General features: G+C 49.8%; 1 protein-coding gene across 1 annotated transcript; it reads right to left on the bottom strand.

Annotated features, from left to right (window-relative positions):
• Positions 1-586: 586 nt before the first annotated feature.
• CLDN15 (claudin 15) lies at positions 587-19,534 on the bottom strand. The gene is made up of 5 exons (XM_053260291.1): positions 19,047-19,534; positions 14,058-14,222; positions 10,528-10,609; positions 8,394-8,507; positions 587-4,189 (listed from the first exon to the last, which is right to left on the bottom strand). Exons 1-5 carry the CDS (start codon positions 19,261-19,263, stop codon positions 4,066-4,068), a joined length of 702 nt encoding a protein of 233 aa, XP_053116266.1. The 5' UTR covers positions 19,264-19,534; the 3' UTR covers positions 587-4,065.
• Positions 19,535-19,712: the final 178 nt, after the last annotated feature.

Below are 19,712 nucleotides of genomic sequence, written 5' to 3'. Positions count from 1 at the left end.
TCACAGGGTTGTTGTGAAAGAGAAACTCAAGTATGTAGTACAGCGCTCTGGGCTCCTTGGAGGAAGAGCGGGATATAAAATGTAATAATAATAAATACTGGGGGTGGGGGGCTTCATTATTGTCTGTTGCTCAGTGATAGACCACCTACTCTGCCCCAGGTTCAATTCTTGGCATCTCCAGGTGAGGCTTGAAAAGTTCCAAGTTCCTGTGGAGCCGCTGCCAGTCAGTGTTGACAGTACTGAGAATTTGGACCAAAGTTCTGACTCAACAGGGCAGCTTCCTGTGTGCAATGAAAAGCCAGCAGGACTGGGATGCGTATCCTCCTAGATGAAAAGCAGAGTGCCTGGCCCACTGTCAGGCCAAATTTAAAGTGGCACTTACAGGCCCGCTTGGTTGACATGGCCTTTGACTTTGTGGGTGAGGTGGGCTAGTTTCTCATAAAACCACCCCTCCATCACCCTCAGATCTTTTCTTTTAGGTTTTTTCCACCTCGCTCATGGACTGTATACAACCCAGCGGAAATTCAAAGGCAGGGCTCAGCACAGCTGCCCTTCCAAAGAACGTTAAATAATCATTTATTACAGATGACATTTAAAACAATGTTTATTTTCGTAGAAAACAATTTGAAATACCCAAGCAAGTCCTTGTTAAAAAAAAAGAAATCCTTGAGTGTGGCCCCTCAGCATTACATGAACAGAGGTTTTTGGCTCACAAGTCCTCGCACAGTTCAGATTCTCTTGCCCAGCCCCTCCCTTTGGGCGCTGGGCCGAGGCCAAGTTCCGCGGTGTTCCCATGCTGAGTGTCTTCGAGTAATACTTAGCCCCAAGAGAAGGGGTGCTGTTGAACTTTCTGTACAGAGCCAGCGCTGGAGGCCGAGTTCCCCTCCTTCATACATGATTGTCAGAAGTAGCCCTTGAGAAAGAGTTCAGCAGCCGGGGTCGGCTCTCGAGAGGCCAATCTTGTAGTGTGGCAGTTGCTGTGCTGTAGTGTTTTTTTTCCCCTGGTATGGAGGGAGACTCGCATAGTCCTTCGGACAGAACTGCAAGCCAACCATCCTGCCTCTTGGGCAAGGGCAGCAGGTCTGTGTGACCTAAGGACCCCACCGCCTACCATGATGGGTCCACAATCGCCACAACCCTTAAAAGAGTGATCAAAGCAGCACATGGCTGAGCATCAGAAGAGAGAAAGCTACTTTATGCTGCGTCAGGACACTCATCCAAGGATTCCCACCCTTGGATGGTGTTGGACTACAACTCCCATCATCCCCAGCTGCAGTGCATAGTCTAACGCCATCTGGTGGGCCCCCAGGTTGGGAACCCCCAACTCTGAAAGGTTGGCAACCTCTTCTTCACCCATTGTGGCTGGGGATGATGGGAGTTGTAGTCCACCATCTGAGGACCCACGGTTGGGAGCCCCTATTCCTTTGGCCATTGTGGCTGGGGATGATGGGAGTTGTAGTCCAACAACACCTGGAGACCCAAGGCTAGGAATCCCTGCTCTAGACTTTTACAGTCTGGCTGATCATCATCACGGGGAGACAAGAAGCAAACTCCTCTAGGGGCCAGGTCAGACACCAAAGCCCCCCCTATCATCTCACAAAGAGGAGTGGGGATGTACCACTACTTCCCACCCCCACCATAGTCACATGGAGGTGGAACATCTGAATCGGTCTCCCTTGTGCAGTTGATAAAATATATACACACACTATATAAAAGTAATTAACAACTGCACAATTAGAGCCTTTTCTAAAGGGCTGCCCTTGCAACACTAGGCGGTAGTGGGCGTGTGCCCTCCTGGTCTGATGGTAGCAAGAATTGTCCCCTTTGCTAAGCAGGGTCTGCCCTGGTTTGCATATGAATGGGAGACTACATGTGTGAGCACTGGAAGAGATTCCCTTTAGGGGATGGGGCCACTCTGGGAAGAGCAGAAGGTTCCAAGTTCCCTCCCTGGCAGCATCTCCAAGACAGGGCTGAGTATTGTCTGTCTAGACAATACTGAGTTAGATTAATCAATGGGTCTGATGCAGCAGCCTCCTATGTTCCTATGTACTTGACTCCAAGGCTGCTAACCAGAACTGGAGTACGGTGCCCCAGAACAGTTCACAACTGGCTCCAAAACAGAACTTTGCAGTAATCTGAAAGTCTGGATTTGTCTTTGCACATTGGAGTCTTCAGATCTGGTTTTTGAAATCTGACATTGTGAGAATTCTTTTTTTAAGAGCTACATCTTAAGTCATCTTGATGACATTTAAGACAATAAGCTTGCTAAAATCATGCTGATGTGCCTCTTTTATCTGAAAATCTCTTAAAATCAGAAGAATCCCATTCTGAATTTTTGCAAGCAAAATTCAAGGTTAGGGGAATTCTTTTTACTCACTTTGATCAATGTTAACGGCTCGGCTCTGAACAGAGGCCCTAATTGGGTTGAAATCCCCGCTCACTGGGGAAGAACTTGGGTTGCCAATGTAGAACTTAGTGATAAGGGGCAACGTTCTGCAATAGTATTAATAAGTATTGATAAAAATTAGCTTGGCTTGACGAAAGTTTCAGGCTGCAAAAGGAATTAGAGGCCCAGCTATGCCCTTTCTTCCTGTCAGTATTACTGATAAGCATTTCCCAGTTTAAGCTGTGTCAACATTAGCAGACCAGTAATTGCACTCAGGAAAAGGGGGGATTTCCATATGTATGTGGAAAAACAAGAAGCCACAGGTCACACATAGCTGATGTATAGGGGGAAAGCATGGATTGGGTACATGAACAGAAGCGAATAACCAATTAGGAGTACTCTAGGGATGTGCATGAATTTCTCTCCATGAATTCGTTCAAAGTTGAATCGAATATGGTAAAAATCGACCCGTTTGATTTTGGGTGAATTCAAATCAATCCGAGCGAGTCTCCACTCTATTAAATGTGCAAATAGATTTGAATTAGATTCGAATTTGAATTGATTTGAGTGAAATCTGTGCAGATCGCTAGGGTACACAAAATTGTGGAACTGGGATTTTAATTAGAGTTAATTAACCTTGGAGTGAAGGCTAATTAATTAACTTTCCAGGATCGGCCCAGAATTTCCAAGAATCTGCATCAATCTCCACCTGACTGTTGAAAACAATCTTAGAGATTTTCATGGCTTGGTGTTGGGAAAATTGCTGGTCGGGGGTGAGAGAGAATTTCCAGAAATTCCTTCAGCCAGAGTTGGCAACTGTACCAGTCACTCCCTTTCTGCCTAAACTGCCTCACATGGGCTGACATCCTAATGCTGTGCTTTCACACGGACATTGTGATAGCACAACACTCTTGTGCTACGTCTGGAACTTTCATTCCAGGCTAGCACAAAAAAGTGTGCCATTACTCAACAAGGTATGCAATCACTAGCACATCTATTTTTTGTGGGGAACTTTTGCACACGAGTGCCCATGGTCCTCAGAGAGATCTGAAAACCCACATGGGTTAACACAGGGACACAATTGTCCTGCAGTGACACAACTATTCGTCGCACAAATACAGCATTTGGTTGTCGGCCAGGATGTTGCAAGAATCAAATGAGACAAATCTTTCCTGCTGAACTCGTTGGAGGGAGAGAAGCAAATGCGAAGAATAACGCTGTTTCCTCTCAGCACGTTAAAAACGCTTTCCCTTAACCATCAGGAAACCTCAGGCGTCTAGATTTCAGGGGATGGGCTTCCAGAGAACGTGACTTCCTCTGAAGTCAGAGTCCTTCCTGCCATCTCTCAATTTAGAAGTTGAGGTCTGCTGATCACACGTCTTGCAACTATCAGCAGGTCAGTTCCATGACGAGGAGGAGGGCAATGCCATTATACTCAAGACAGTTCTCCCCTGCAACAGAGAACCTCATTCGTGCAGCATCTTCAGTGTCCAGGGTCTTGCCTGACTCAGAAATGTGAACTTGAGGCTTCTATCCAGCTGGTAGCATCATCAGGGCTTCAAGAAAAGTCCAAATGGGGAGTCGCTAAGAAGAGAATCCTCCCCCATGAAGTGCCATCTCTGCAAAAGCCTTTGGCATCCGAAAATGTCTTTTGCGGGGTGTCACCCCACTAGGAGTCCCTACACGTAAGCATTCTTCCCATACTTTCCGACGCTGCTGGCATTCGAGTCTATGCGGGGCCGGGGAGGCGAAGTGGCGGGAGCCGATGTGGCACCCTTGGGGGTCTTGTACGGAAAAGGGTAACTGTCAAGACACAAAAGTGGATGTTATGGAAGAGGCGAGGTTGCCACTGGATCCCATTAAAAGTGTTGGCGGCACCCAAATTAACAAAGCCCTTGCGCGACAAAGTGGTGCTGTGCAAAATTCTGAAATTAGACCATTGTGCTATGGTGCTCATGCGCTACAGTTTGTTGCAACGTAAACGTATGGAAAGGTTTCCTAGCAAGAGGTGCATTGCAGCTAGGGCACACCGTGCGTGCACAAGGGTGCTTGTGCATGCACAACACCAGTCTAAAATGCAAGCTCCCAATGTAATGCAACTAGTGAGCGCAACATCCCTGCACATGCACAGCACGTTTGCACAAGCGCTTCGTTCACCTGGGTGTCAGTCCATATATTTGTGGTTAGAAAACTCGGGGTGATTTGGAGCAAGCAGGTGGAACCCTAAAGGACCATCTCGGAACCCCAGTTCCTCAGGAGATGGTGAAAAGTCCACAGAAGGCCGGCTGAGTTCCTTTGGCCTCTGCCTCGCTGGATGTGCAACATTCCCTTCACGCCTTTTTCTGCTGCTCCACAGCTTTTGGGAAGGCTGCTTAGAAGAGCAGGAGCAGAATGCTGCTGGCTTCTGAGCAGTGGTGGATTATCAGAGAGGCAAAGTAGGCATTTGCCTACAGCGGCAAAATTTGAGGAGCAGCAAATTTTGCCGCCCCTCTCTGTGGGCAACAGTGGCTGCAGCAAGGGTGGAGTGGGCGACGAGAAAGTACCCCCCCCTTACTTTATTTTTTTAAAAGGCAAACCTTTTTTGTTTAAGGTAAAAGGGTGGCATAAAGTTTAATCCGCCCCTGAGGCAGAATCAGCATGATGCTCTGGGCTCTTGCCCTGTTGTTGGTGTGGCTGGTGTTGCCTGGTGGTAGCCATCTTGGCCATAGAGACCGAGGGGAGGAACACAGAGGCAGCAGAGAGAGATTCCAACGCACCACACTGCTTGCATGGTGCATTGTGGGATATCTGGTGGCCTAGCTGTCTTTCCTCTGCCTCCCACTTGCCACACTGGTCTCTGTCACTCCGCTTGTCTGAAAGCACTAGCAGCAGAGCTCTCTTTGGGCTCAGATCATGTGGGGGAAGGCAGCTAGGCTCTTGCTCCCCCCCCCCAGCTCCAGTTGATTTGTTCGTGAGAACGACCTTACAGTGTGTTAATCTCCGACTTCCTTTGTTTCCACACAGTTACTTAAGTCGGGGTTTCCCAAACCTGGGTCCCCAGATGTTGTTAGACTACAACACCCATCATCCCCTGTCATGAGGCCATTGTGACAGGGCATGACAGGGGATGTAGTCCAATGGGGATGATTGAAGGCACAGGACTCCTGCCCTCCTAACTTCAATGTGTAATCTGCAATACAGACATCGGTCCAGTTTAGACATACAAACAAACCATGGTTTATTGTTCCCAGCATGAACTGGCATAAGACTCCAACACAGGTGCTTCCCCCTGCTTTGGGCATGAGGGGAAGAGATGGAAAGTTTTCTTTCACACTCAATGGTGGATTACTGTAAAGGCAGCCGCCCTGGAGCGGAGCCAGGCTGGCAATGGCCCGTGTGCGGCGACCGCCACGGCCCCGCCCCCCGCATCTGATGTCAGACATGCCCTGACATGCCCTGACATCCGATGCGGGGGCATGGTCTCCCAAACGGGGCTGCACTGCCCTGTTTGGAAAGGAGATCAGCCCACACTGCTCTCTCCTCAACGGGGCTGTGCGGCCCTGTTTGGGAGGGAGATCGATTGGCCCCGCTGCGTTGGCAATGGGAGCAGGAGTGGCTCCCCCTGCCTTTAAGGCAGGAAGAGTCGCTCTGGCTGTACTGCGAATGCAGTGCGGGCCGATTTTGGCTCCAAACGGGTCCGCACTGCCCCATTTGGGACTGAAATAACACCCCCCGCGTCTGACATCAGACACGGGGGCATGTCTGGGGCTGCGCTCGCGGCCCCCGATGGAGCGCGGCCCGGGTTCTTTGAACCCGTTCACCCAATGGTGGCTCCGCCCCTGCAGCCTCCTATGCTGGCAAATCATGGGGAGCAGCATCTTGGAGGGAAACTTTATTTTTAAAAAATTATAACCTTTATAAATGCTGTTGTGTAGCGGCGGAGGCTCTGCCTGCGTCATAAACCATCACAGGAGGTGAGGTCGGGCGTGAGCAGAGGCCCGAAATCGCCCACTCTGTCTCATGTGCAAGTACATAGGAACATAGGAAGCTGCCATATACTGAGTCAGACCATTGGTCTATCTAGCTCAGTATTGTCTTCACAGACTGGCAGCGGCTTCTCCAAGGTTGCAGGCAGGAATCTCTCTCAGCCCTATCTTGGAGAAGCCAGGAAGGGAACTTTGCACCTTCTGCTCTTCCCAGAGCAGCTCCATCCCCTGAGGGGAATATCTTGCAGTGCTCACACTTCTAGTAAGCTGGGCTTGAGGGGGGACCTCTTTCGCCACTGTCCTCCAGTGCCCGACCTCACTTCCTATGATCGTTTAGGAGGCAGGCGGCATCTTTAAAGGTACACGATGCTACACAGCAGCATCTTTAAAGGTAAAAGACAGAAATAAGTTTCCCTCCCACCAAAGCCCCCTTACTCTTGTCCTGGGGGTGGTAAATCTTTGGCTGCTTATGGCAGCCAAAAGATTAATCCGCCCCTTTTAACCCTGCGTAACAAGACCACAGTTTCTTGTTTTATCCATACCCAGGAAACTAGTATTTGTTTGCTAACAAACTATGTTTGTTAGCCAGCAATGCTTTCAAGCCATGTTTAGAGGAGTTATGGAGAAATCATCTGAGAAACCTCTCTGACATTTCTCCTTGGAGGAACCGTGCAACTCTTTTTTGCATTTGACTTGAGGAAATTTTTGGTTTCATCCCTAGATCATATCCTGGGGACCAGTTTCCCAAGTCCAGACTTAACAAGAAACTGCCATTTGAAACAAACTGCGAACATTTTATGTTTTTTTGTGTATGTCTAATAATTGCTGCTCTATGACCATAATGAATTCCGTTCGTTTGTTCATTCGTTCACTCAGTAAACTGCAAAAATAAGCTTCCAAACTCTTCCCCTTACACACGAAGGAGAGGGAAAGTGGGAATACACATGCCCAAGGGCCATAACTCAGTAGTAGAGCATTTGCTTTGCATGCAGAAGGTTGCAGGTTCAATCCCTGGCAGCCGCTCCAGGTAGGGCTGAGAGAGACTCCTGCCTGAAACCTCGGAGAGCTGCTGCCAGTCAGTGTAGTCAATACTGAGCTAGATGGAGCAATGGCCCGACTCAGTATACGGCAACTTCCTAAGGGGCTCATGCTGGCCCCTGTTCAAAACAACAAATCAAACCAGACTGACTCTCATAAGAACATAAGAACAGCCCTGAAGGACAAGGCCCATCTAGCCCAGCATCCTGTTTCACACAGTGGCCCACCAGATGCCTCTGGGAAACCCACAGGCAAGAGCAGAGGGCATGCCCTCTCTCTTGCTGTCGCTCCTCTGCAATTGGTATTTAGAGGCATCTAGCCCTATGGAGGTGGCCTGTAGCCCTCAGACTAGCAGCCATCGATAGACCTGTCCTCCACGACTTTATCTAAACCCCTCTTAAAGCCTTCCAAGTTGTTGGCTGTCACCACATCTTGTGGCAGAGAATTCCATAAGCTGATTATACGTTATGTGAAAAAGTCCTTCCTTTTGTCGGTCCTAAATTTCTTGGTCATCAGAACCCGCTTTCTCAGATCTCATCCTCTCTCACGACACCAGCTCCTTTCTCACTGTTGGAGATGAACTTCCAGTGCATCAACCTTTTGCACCAACTGTCCTAATGACCACTAGGGGCATTGGGAGTAGAGACAGTGAGTAAGGGTCTCCCTATCTGTCCCTACTCTATGACCCCTGAACCGACTCTGCAGCACTTCCTGTGCTGAGTCACAATCCTTCCTTTCCTCCTAGAGAGCAGATGGAAACATCTCTCTCTCCTTACCTATCCACTATGTAGTCCTTTAGATTAGAGATAGGTCTTTCCTATCTAAGTGTATTTAACCAATAAATGTTTAGTGTTTAGTCATACAAGAATCTCCATGTCTTTTCTTTAAATAGCTGCAATATCCGAACCATCCTCTGCTACCTAATAACTGGAGTGTGTGCTCATTCCTTAGTGCTCTGCTGTTTTACCTATTGTGGGTAAAAATCAACAACCTCGAACACTCACCCCGTGTCTTGCAGTGACGAGTGTGTCTTACACGAGGAGAACAGGCACCCTCCTCCGATGATCACCAGCAGAGATGCACTCCAGCCCAGGTAGAGGGCAGGTCCAATTTCATACCTAGGCAGCCAAAGAAGAACTTCAGGATCTAACCCAAAGGAATCTCTCTCGGTGAATAGCAGCCTCTTGCTGTTCGTTGTCTTATTGCTGGGTGTGGCAAATCTTGATGTCTAGAATTGGGGGGTAGGGAGGAAGGGAGCAACCAAAGACCTCCCACAAAGGAGGGAGTTGGTTTTTTCTTTAAAGGTCCATCTCAAATCCTAATGAACTGCACAGAGGTTCATTACGAGATGCTACAAATGCCATTTCAAATATGGGCCAAGATCCAGATGAATACAAGAGACCCTCCTGCACAGAGGTGCACCTAGGTAATTTTGGAGCCGGAACCAAAAGGCCTTTGGAGCCAGCCCCCCACCTCCACCCAACTGCAAGTTAAGCATCATTTTTAGCACGTAGGTTCTTGAGGGCACAGACCACATCACTCAGGACAGACTAAGGACAATTTGGGGGATCCCAGGGGGTGTGGAGACCCTAGACTTGGGCCCCAAAACCCAGGGGTAAGAGCACTTCTGGAACTGCATCAGCTTTGCAACCCAATAAAACCAAGGTCATAAACTGTGAACGCATGATCATCTGGGAAGGTCCATCCACTGGTGGCTACCCAGGGGTGGGCTGTCTCCACTGCCTGCCCCGATGCTTTGGAATGTGCTTCCTACTGAAATAAGAGCCTCCCCATCTCTAACAGCTTTTAAAAGTGCTGCCAACCAAGATGCATTTTTTTCATCCAGGCATTTCTTTGGTTCGACTTGCAGAATTTGGAATGGTTTTTAATTGTTTGCATGTTTTGATTTTCGTTTTAATCTGTGTTGGTTTATTGCACCCTGAGTTTTGGGCAGTTATTTGTCCCTCATTTATTTATTTAGCATATTTAAATATATAAATAAAAAGGTGGACAACTAGCCCAGCGAATATCTAGTACCCTCATCTCTGTGATACACAGAGGAGCCCAAGAGGGCATTCTCTGATGCTACCAGAGACAGCAATAAGGCTTCACTCCAGATTGCTGAGCAAGTTCTAGGATGCTACATGACATTTATTGTTAAAGGACAGATGGGGCGGTCCAGAAGGCACCGTAGTTACCTGAATAGAAGGTACCTCTGAATTTAAGAATTAAAAGATAAGAGGTTAAAAACAGCTTAGGTTCCTTACCCTAAAAAACACCACCAAAAAACCAGGAAGGGAGCAGAAATAAGGGCAGTGACGTACAGCACCTTGATCTCCAGAAATGCCGCTGAAAGGCTCTGGATTTTTGTTTTAGGGTTTTGGGTTTTTTTAGGAGCCACAAAATGGGTTCGTGCTTCAAAATGGCGGCCAGAAATGACATCAGAAGTAATTTCTAGCCAGTCAGGAGAGGCGGAATTTGCCTATATTTCCTGCCATGGATAAAGAAACTGGGTCTCTAAGACTCATCCGCAGATACAGGAAACCACAACCTGCAGATAACGAGGGTCTCCTGTATTCATCTGGATCTTGACCCATATTTGAAATGGCATTCATAGCATCTCGTGACTTTGATGGATGATCTTCATACACCATCTACCTTCGTCATAGAAGAAGATACATTTGCAGACACGGATCTATGGCCAGATCTCTCTGAGATTTGGAGTAGTTTGGCAGAAGCCAGTGACCCCCAGTAGTTTAACAATAAGAAGTACAATTACACTAAAAAAAACCAACTCCCAATCCCATCCACCACCCCTATATGGGAGGAGAGCTGGTCTCATGGTAGCAAGCATGAATCGTCCCCTTTGCTGAGCAGAGTCCACCCTGGTTTGAATTTGAATGGGAGACTACATGTGAGAGCACTGGAAGACATTCCCCTCAAGGGATGGGGCCATCACTCGGTGGAAGAGCATCTGGTAGTCCCTGGCAGCCTCTCCAGATAGGGCTGAGAGAGAGAGACTCCTGCCTGCAGCCTTGGAGAAGCCGCTGCCAGTCTGTGCAGACAATCCTGAACTAGATGGACCAAGGGTCTGACTCAGTAGAAGGCAGCTTCTTGTGTTCCTGTATACAGACTTACTTAGTGCCAACAAAGAGTGGGTTGAAGAAATCACGGGTAATGTTGGAGGCATACCAGGAGAGCGTCACCATCCCACAGATCCCTAAGCGGGGAGAAGAAGAAAGTTGCATTAGGATGAGAGGTGGCTTGAGGGAGATGGTGTGCAGCTGTGGCGTAAGGTGAATTGGTAGCGCAAGCAAGCAGCTGCACTGCCAGATATCAACACTAGAGGGGGACAAAGTCTTCACGGGAAACAGCCAGTGGGAGTGTTATGTCTGCAGCAGACCCAAGGAGATCCCTCTTCCAATGCCCCAGCAAGTATTATTTTCTCCCTTGCAATGATTTGTTGTGGGAATTGTTGTAAACATCTGATATTCTAAGGATTTCATTGACCCTGCTGTGCAAAGTCAGCATAGGAGACCGCACTCAGACTCCTTTCGTTTTAAAATTGTGAACGCAGCAGCAAGCTGAAAGGCAGATTTCGCAAATATTCTCATCGGTGCTGAAAGCACCTTGTCACAGAACCTTGTTGGTGGTTTTGTTTTTTTTTTTCCTCTGTGAAAGAGAAAATAAATCTAAGCCGGAGACAGGGTGGTAATAAAGCAGAAGCAGATAGTGGCCCACATGCGACACAACGCAACATGCACATGGCAAACTTGCGAACATGCAGTTACACGATTTTGCTCTTGTACAACTCCAAGAATTGCACAACCCATGTACAACACCAGAGTCATCCCATGATTTCCAATAAGATTACGCTTATGCAAATGCACTTTGCACTATTCTTGACATGCAAAACCACAGTTGTGTCAAGAACAGCAGCAGCAGCAAATGCTAGGGGGGAGGTGAATACAATAATTAATACTCTATTTTCAGCCCACCAAAGCAGCTGTAAGAGCTGATGTAGCTCTAATCAGCAAGGCCATGCATGGCAAACACTTACCCATCCCCATCTTATGGGGTCGAGAAATTGCATTCTCACATTGGATCAGAGTTTGTGGAAGTATCACATTCAGTATAAAAGTGGGATGGGTGGGCATCCAGATGAATGTCGTATGCACTAAACAACATTTTGTGCATGTCATGGGAGCGGGGCAATCTTCACCAACCCCCGCCCCCCCCTTTCCCTCTGAGCTGCCTGTGCCTCCCGGAAATTTGGCCCTGAAGGCCCCACAACCCTCAGGAACCTATTTTCAGGAGGCCCAGTGGGCTCCACAGTGTGATCGGAGGAAATCGCTTCCCTCCCTTGTGCACATGCACAATGTTTTGCAGCAAACACAACATCTGTGTGGGTGTCAGCGACTGTTTTGCCAAACGGAAAATCCCATACAGATCAGAGCTTGAGAGGAACCAGCTCTGGATCCACAGGGAGGGCCTTTTACCAGGCACAAATCACACGGTGTGCCAACCATCTGTCTAGTCCTGCCAAGTGGGAAAGAGCTCTATAGCACACTTCCATATCGGATTACCAAACCCCGAGAAGTTCCTTCTTGCCGTCTGGCAGAGCAACAGACCCAATCCACTCAGGAAGCAGTAAACAGGCATGCCGTGATAACCAGTGGTAGAGTGCTGCAGGGAAGGGAAGGGTAGGGATCTGCACGGAACCAGCTGGCCCGGTTCGGTTCAAGTCCGGATCGGACTCGAACCCGACTGGGCCAGTTCGATCCGGCACCCCCTCAACCCCCCCGGCTCGGCTCGGCCCAGGAGGGTTCGCGGACCTTTTTTGTTTATATATATTTACCTTTACTCCCCTCAGGGAGTTCCTGGAGGTGGCGGGGGGGATCCACGGAGGTTCCCCCTCCCCACACCAGCTCTCTCTATAGCCTCCTCCGGCCAGTTCTTCACCTGTTTGGGCACGCTTCAGCTGGTTTTTGCCCTTCACCCGGTGCTTCCAACAACTCCCCAGAGGGGAGTAAAGGTAATTTTAAAAAAACTAAAACAGGTCTGCGCCTCCCGGGGGTGTTCGGTCCAGTGTCGGACTGAACAGGGGGTGGTTTGTTTCAACACCCGAGCCGTTGAACCGAACCGGCTCGACGTTGAGCCGGTTTGCACAGCCATAGGGCAGGAACACAATCCCGGTACTTTTTTCCCTCCAGGGTCTCAGCAGAGATGCAGAGCCCCGGGATCTCTATACGGAAATCATGTGCTGCTCTTGGTGTTCCAACCATTTAATATCATTCTTCCTGCCTTAGGAACATAGGAAGCTGCCTCAAACCAAGTCAGACCCTTTGTCCGCTTAGCTCAGTATTGTCTACACTGACTGGTAGTAGCTCTCCATAGTTTCGGGGAGGAGTCTTTCCCAGCCCTTCCTGGAGATGCTGCCAGGGATTGAACCTCGGACTGTCAGCATGCAAGTCCTATGGTGGGTTAGTGCCAGGACACAGTTAAATGGGAGACTACATGTGTGAGCACGGCAAGATTTTCCCCTTAGGGGATGGAGCCACTCTGGGAAGAGCTGAAGGTTCCAAGTTCCCTCCCTGGCATCTTCAAGATAGAGAGCCAGCATAGAGTGGTGGTTAGAGTGTTGGGCTAGGACCAGGAAGACCCGAGTTCAAATCCCCATTCAACCGGAAAACTCGTTGGTTGACTCTGGGCCAGTCATGTATCTCTCAGACCTAACCTACCTCACAGGGTTGTTGTGAGGATAACAATAACCATGTACACCACTCTGAGCTCCTCGGAGGAAGTAAAGTAAAGTTGTGCCGTCAAGTCGGTGTCAGCTCCTGGTGACCACAGAGCCCTGTGGTTTTCTTTGGTAGAATGCAGGAGGGGTTTACTATTGCCTCCTCCTGCGCAGTATGAGATGATGCATTTCAGCATCTTCCTATATCACTGTTGTATAGGTGTTCCCATCATTTGGGAAACATACCAGCGGGGATTCGAACCAGCAACCTCTTCTTCCCTAGGCAAGCTACTTCCCCACTACACCATTAGGTGGCTCATGGGATATAAATGTAAAAAAATAATAAAAAATAAAAAATAAAGATAGGGTTGAGAGAAATGCCTGCCTTGGAGAAGCCACTGCTAGACTGTGAAGACAATACCGAGCTAGATGGACCAAGGGTCTGACTCAGTCTATGGCAGCTTCCTAGGTTCCTATGAACAATGGGGAATGCCCACTGAAATGTGCTGCTTCCTTCCAAATGGCCATGAAGCGCATGGAATTTCCAAACGGCCATTCGGAAATTCCACGCATTCCTGTGGCCATTTGGAAGGAACAAGGAACTCGTGCATTTCAAGGGGCACTCCCTGCCATTCATTCAAATACATTCCCTGGAATTGACATGATCCTTGACATCTTGTAACTGAACACCCCCCTCCACCGCAAATTACTGCATTTCCCTGAGTTAGGGGTGTGGCCATTGAGATGGGTGTGGCCACGGGGCACGACTGTCGGGGCAGGTGTGGCAACAGGGGCTGTCGGAGACAGCATCTGCACTTCTGAGTTTGCGACTACATCATGGGCGGTAAGTTGCCAATGGATGAACAGTCTTCTGCATCCCCCCACCCCACCCACCGCCCTTGGTGTCCCAGGATTTTTGCTCACTTACCCGCCAAGACGAACAGGCAACCCGCAACGACAGCCATCTTTGCCTTCACATTGGGGTTCTCTTCAGCCACTTTGGTGCACTGGAGTCCCAGCATGCCACACAGGATCCCCAAGAAGCCCAGCACCAAAGCACTGATCATGAGGGCCCGGGAAGCCTGTAGGTAGCCTAGGAGAAGAGAAGAGAGCGTTCTGTGAGCTCAAATGACAAAGGCTTCAACGGCCCCTGTTTACCAGGGTTTGGCCCTGGCAGAGGACCTGCTTTGCCTGCAAAAGATCCCTGGTTCAATTTAGGGGTGTGCACGAACCACGATTCGAACCACGATTCGAACCACGATTCGAACCACGATTCAAGCACACCCCTAGTTCAATTCTTCGGCTTCTCCAAGTAAGAGTGGGAGGGATCCCTGCCTGAAATCCTGGAGTGCTGATGCTGGTCAGTATAATCCGTATTGGTTAGATCCTGCCCTTAATGGCAGGACAATTATGGGCTTCCCCCTGCCCCTTTTAAAAATATCTATTTGCTTTTAAAATAAGAGAGAAGCAAGCTAGTGCAGGGTAATGAATATATCAGGGCTTCAGCGATATATAAAGTCTTCAGCAATACATGGTGGAAGAAGTGGTCCTTGTGATGCAAAGAGAGGCGTTCCCAGGATGCCCCTCTGTTCACAAGAAGGGAAGGACAGCCTTGCAGGATCCGAGCAAAGGTCTATCCAATCCACAGTGTTCAATCAGATGTCCCTGAGTGGAGCATGAAGGCCCAGGCTCTCTGCTGTTGTGGCCCTCATCAACCAGCATTCAAAGGTATGCTGCTCCTGAACACGGAGGCTCTACGTGGCCTGCAGGACTGACAATCAGCCGTCGCTCTTCTCTGCCTCTGTGAATGTGTCTAACCTCCCTTTAAAGCCATCTAAGTCGCTGGCCATCACCACATCCGATGGCAGCATGATAAATTCCACACGACATGGGGAAACTCTTTTCTTCCACCTGCCCATCAATTTTACTGAACGACCCAGAGTTCTGGTATTACGGAAGAGGGGAAACCACGTGCGCTTGAATGCTGTAGTGGATACTACTACTACTACTACTACTACTACTACTACTAACTACTAATAACTCTCAAGCCACTGTTAAAGCAGGGCTACACAACCTTGGCCCGGCCAGCTGCTGCTGGACTACAAAACCCATCATCCCCAGCCACTGGGGCCAATAGTCAGGGGTGATGGGAGTTGTATTCCAAGAACTAGCTGGAGGGCAGAAGTGGTGCAGCCCTGTGTTAAAGGCACGGCCACTGGGGCCAGTGGAACAGCTGGCAACTCTGTTTCCCTTCCAGTCGCCCATCTCTCTCTCAGCCCGGAGAGGCATGTCAAGATGCCCCCCTGCCCCTGCTCACGTGCCCGTAGGTACACTCCTGTTTTGAACCTTTGCAGCCAGCAGAAACCTTCTGCAAACAGCCAACCAGGATGCTGACTAGCACAATAAGCCCCTTGGCATTTGGGACCAGAGCTTCGGCCAGAAGCATGTTTGCAAATTGTCTTAACCGGTTTTCAGTCCGCAAGGCGGGGTGGGGTGTGTGTGCCTGTCACTGCCCCCTGCAAGCCATTTTGAGAAATGTTCACAATCAGCATTCCATGGTCTGTCTGTCTGACTGTCCGTATGTCTAAAATATAAGCCTGGAAGAAACACCCCCTGGGTTGGAAGCTCTCCCTCAATCAAAGATAGGCCAGAATGTGGTGGGCAATGGACTGCTCTGAGAGAAGAGAACTGCACTTTGCACATGCTCCAGAGCGTTTTAGGTTAATCCGAAGCCATCGGGGACTGAGTCTTGGCATCCAAAACAGATTCCAAGGCAGATTCCAAGCCCCAAGCAGCTCGGTTTACAGACCACAAAAGATGCCAGCGTGGTGTAGTGGTTAGAGTGCTGGACTAGGACTGTGGAGACCCGAGTTCAAATCCCCATTCAGCCACGATACTTGCTGGGTGACTCTGGGCCAATCACTTCTCTCTCAGCCTAACCTAAAGTGGGTTGGTGTGAGGAGAAACTTAAGTATGTAGTGCACCGAAGAGCGGGATATAAAATGTAAAAAATAAAAAATAAAAGCTGCCTTAAACTGAGTCAGACGCTTGGTCCATCTAGCTCTGTATTGTGTACACTGACTGGCAGCAGCAACCCAGGGTTTCAGGCAGGAATCTTTCTCAGCCCTGCCTAGAGATCCTAGGGACTGAACCTGAGACTTCTACATGCCAGGCAGAAGCTTTACGACTGGGCTACAGCCCTATCCCCTAGAACAGCTGGAGATGCCAGGGATTGAACCTCGGACCTTCTGGCTAGGCCCCAGCGGTGTTTGCAGACAGACAGCATCAGGGGTCAGCATAACTGAGGCCATGTCTGTGCCAAGAGCCTTTGTATAGTGCTGGCACATGGCAGGGCAATTTCTCGGGGCAATTCTCTTGGGGCCTACCCAGGCAGGAGGGGGCTCATGGAGGGCAATTTGCAGAAGGCCGCCTGAAATCCTAATGCCAACCCTGCATCTCCCCTCAGCAGCATTTAAACAGGGCTCAGTCTGGAAAGGGAAAGGGAATTTCCTGGTTGATCTCCTCCGTTGCCTTTAACATGTGCCAAAATTCTACAGGCACACGCTGTTTGTGGCACTGTAACAGCATGCTGAAGAAAGCTTTATCAGTTGGATTTCTGCCTGCCACACTGCTATTAAAAGGTACAAGAGAGGAAGGAAAAGTGCCAGCCCTTAACAGAAAAATGTAACAGAAAGTCTCAAGTCTGCACAGAAGCCATGTTCTCTGTCCTACCAGATATAGAGAGCAGCTGGCTGTGGCTATTCAGTGGTAAATAAATTACTCTGCACACGCTCTGAGAGACACCATTCATTCATCTATTCATCTATTGCCCATCTTTCTATATCCAGATATATTCAAGGCGGTTCATGGCCAAATAACATTAACACTAAAATACTTATCAGATTAAACCTGGTCAAACATTCACAGGTGATAAGACAGCAGCATATGAAAAATACAAGGAGAGAGGATATGGCATAAAAATGCCCACTGGAAACCAACTGCCTTAGGCATGCTTAAAAGCAGTGGTGACAGGTACACCTCTCTTGAGAGACTATTTCACATTCTAGGTGCCACATCTGAAAAGGCCCAGTCTCTTGTGTACATCCAACAGGGGCAGAGGCTGAAGAAAAGGAAGGGGCTCAGAAGTAGAGCAAAGTTCTTGAGCAACTTTGTATGGGAGGAGGAAATTCTTGAGTTACTTGGTCCCAGGCTGTGTTTAAAGCTTCAAAAGTCAAAATCTGCACCTTGACTAAGCCTGGATACTAACTGGCAAGCAATTCAGCTGATGCATATTTTATATTACAGTCCGATCAGCTGGCCCCAGGCAAAACCTTGGCAGCTGCATCCTGCACCAACTGAATTCTCTGGACTGTCTTCAAGAGCAGCCCCAAGTAAAGTGTGCTACAGCAGTCCAAGCTGGAAGTGACTGGAGCATGGGCACCCAAGTTTAATTTGTCCAGGAAAGGGTACAGCTGGAAAACCAGACAAGAACTGGCAAAAGGCAACTCCTTCCCACCACCACCTGGGCATCTAGTTCCCAAGACAAGTCTAGAATAACTCCCACCACCACCACCACCACCACCACTGCAAAAACACCACTTTGAATGTCCAAGAGATGAGTCCAGCCCCCCTTATCATGTTTTGCAGCTACGCCATGACTCAGTTTGAATCCTGGAGTTTGTACATGGCAGGGTAGGTGGGGTGGGGGGGAGATGCAGATCCATAGGGCAGGGGTCACCAACCCTGGGTTGTTGGACTACAACTCCCATCATCCCCAGCCACAAAGGCAGATGACGGGAAATCCTGGCAGTAGAATGCACAGTTATCAGTCATAGAGACAACTGACACCTCCAGTGAAGACACTGGGGCAAAAAGCAGAGGGAGACAATGTGTATTTTCTAGGGATTGCCCCACAAATTAATATTTCTGAAAGAGAAATATTTCACCTTACCAGAGATGCATCTAGGTAATTTTGGAGCCTGGACCTAACGGCCTTTGGAGGCCCCACCGCGGCAAGCTAAGCATCATTTTTTTTAACATGTAAGCTCTCAAGGGCACAAACCACAAACCACACCACCCAGGACAGACTAAAGAGGAATTGGGGGGGTGGGGGGTGGGTGCAGGGGGTGTGGAGACCCTGGACTTTGGCCCCGAAGTCCAGGGGTAAGAAGAGCACCTCTACACCTTACTACTCTAATACAGTGATTCTGGCAAGAAACTGGCAAGAAACATTTTGCACTGGACATCCTGAAATGAACGGCATGGCATGCCCACTTGGAAAGGATAGGTTTGTGAGGCAAGCAAACGATTGATTCAGCTTCTATCGGTACCATGGTGTCATTTCTACTACTACTACTATTTATATTCTGCTTTTCAACAAAAGTTCCCAAAGCAGTTTAGATAGATAGATAGATAGATAGATAGATAGATAGATAGATAGATAGATAGATAGGGATCCCTGTCCCCAAGGGGCTCACAACCTAAAGCTCTCCGGATACATCGGTAGCTGCCCTATACTGAGTCAGACAGACCCTTGGCCCATCTAGCTCAGGACTGTTGACACAGACTGGCAGCGGCTTCGCCAAGGCTGCAGGCAGGAGTCTCTCTCTCAGCCCTATCTGGAGATGCTGCCAGGGAGGGAATTTGGGACTACCAGCCGCTCTTCCGCGAGCCTCAAACCCCAAGGGCAATCTCTTTCAGTGCTCTCTCACACGCAGTCTCCCGTTCAAATGCAAACCAGGGCAGGCCCTGCTTAGCAAAGGGGACACTCCCGGCTTGCTCCCACAAGACCGGCTCTCCCGAGACCTCTCAGGAGGCCAGTGCCGCCCAGGTGCCTCTGTGGGGCGAAAGGGGTCCCGATCGCCGTCGAGGGCAGCCTCGCCACCGGCGCCCCCTCCTGCTCCTCCGCCGGCCTTACCTGGCAGCTCCAACAAGGACTGGAACTCCCAGCAGTTGTAGACGCCGGTGGAGTCGGTGGCGCAGCTCTGCCAGAGGTTCTCGAAGATGGTGGAGGTGGTGATGACGTTGCCCGAGACGGTGGAGACCCTCCAGTAGCTGTTGAAGAGCGTCACCGCCAGCATCCCCCAGCCGATGGTGGCCAGGAAGAAGCCCACCGTCTCCAGGAGAAGAGACATGATGGTGATGGTGATGGCCGGGAGGAGGAGGAGGAGGAGGGTGGCGGCACGGCACGCGAGGCTGGCTCGGCAGGCGCAGGAGGGAGCCGACCAGACAGACGACAGCAGCCCCGACGCCCGCTGCCACAAGCGCCACCCTTGGGGATTTCGCCGGCAGTGAGGAGTGTGGACATCGCTGGGCAGGCGGGCCGGCAGGTAGGTAAAGGCAGGGGCAGCCCCCTTGGTGACGTCAGGCCCTGGACCGAAGTCCGTCCACCACCACCCCCCGAGGGGGAGGGGCCCCAGGGCAGCGGGGAGGGGGAGGGAGGAGAGCGAAAGTTGCCACTTTCCCCCGCCGGCTGGCATGGAGTGACCGCACGTGCGGGCGCAGGCCGCCGCGATCCCGGGAGTGGCGCGAACGGGCAGCAGGGAGTCCCCTAGGCAGCCTTGGAGTTGGAGGGCCGCGTGGT

The sequence above is a fragment of the Hemicordylus capensis genome, chromosome 6, assembly GCF_027244095.1.
Source record: "Hemicordylus capensis ecotype Gifberg chromosome 6, rHemCap1.1.pri, whole genome shotgun sequence".
NCBI lineage: Eukaryota > Metazoa > Chordata > Lepidosauria > Squamata > Cordylidae > Hemicordylus > Hemicordylus capensis.
The sequence above is the reverse complement of the archived record's forward strand: the minus strand, read 5'-3'. Positions and strand labels throughout refer to the sequence as shown.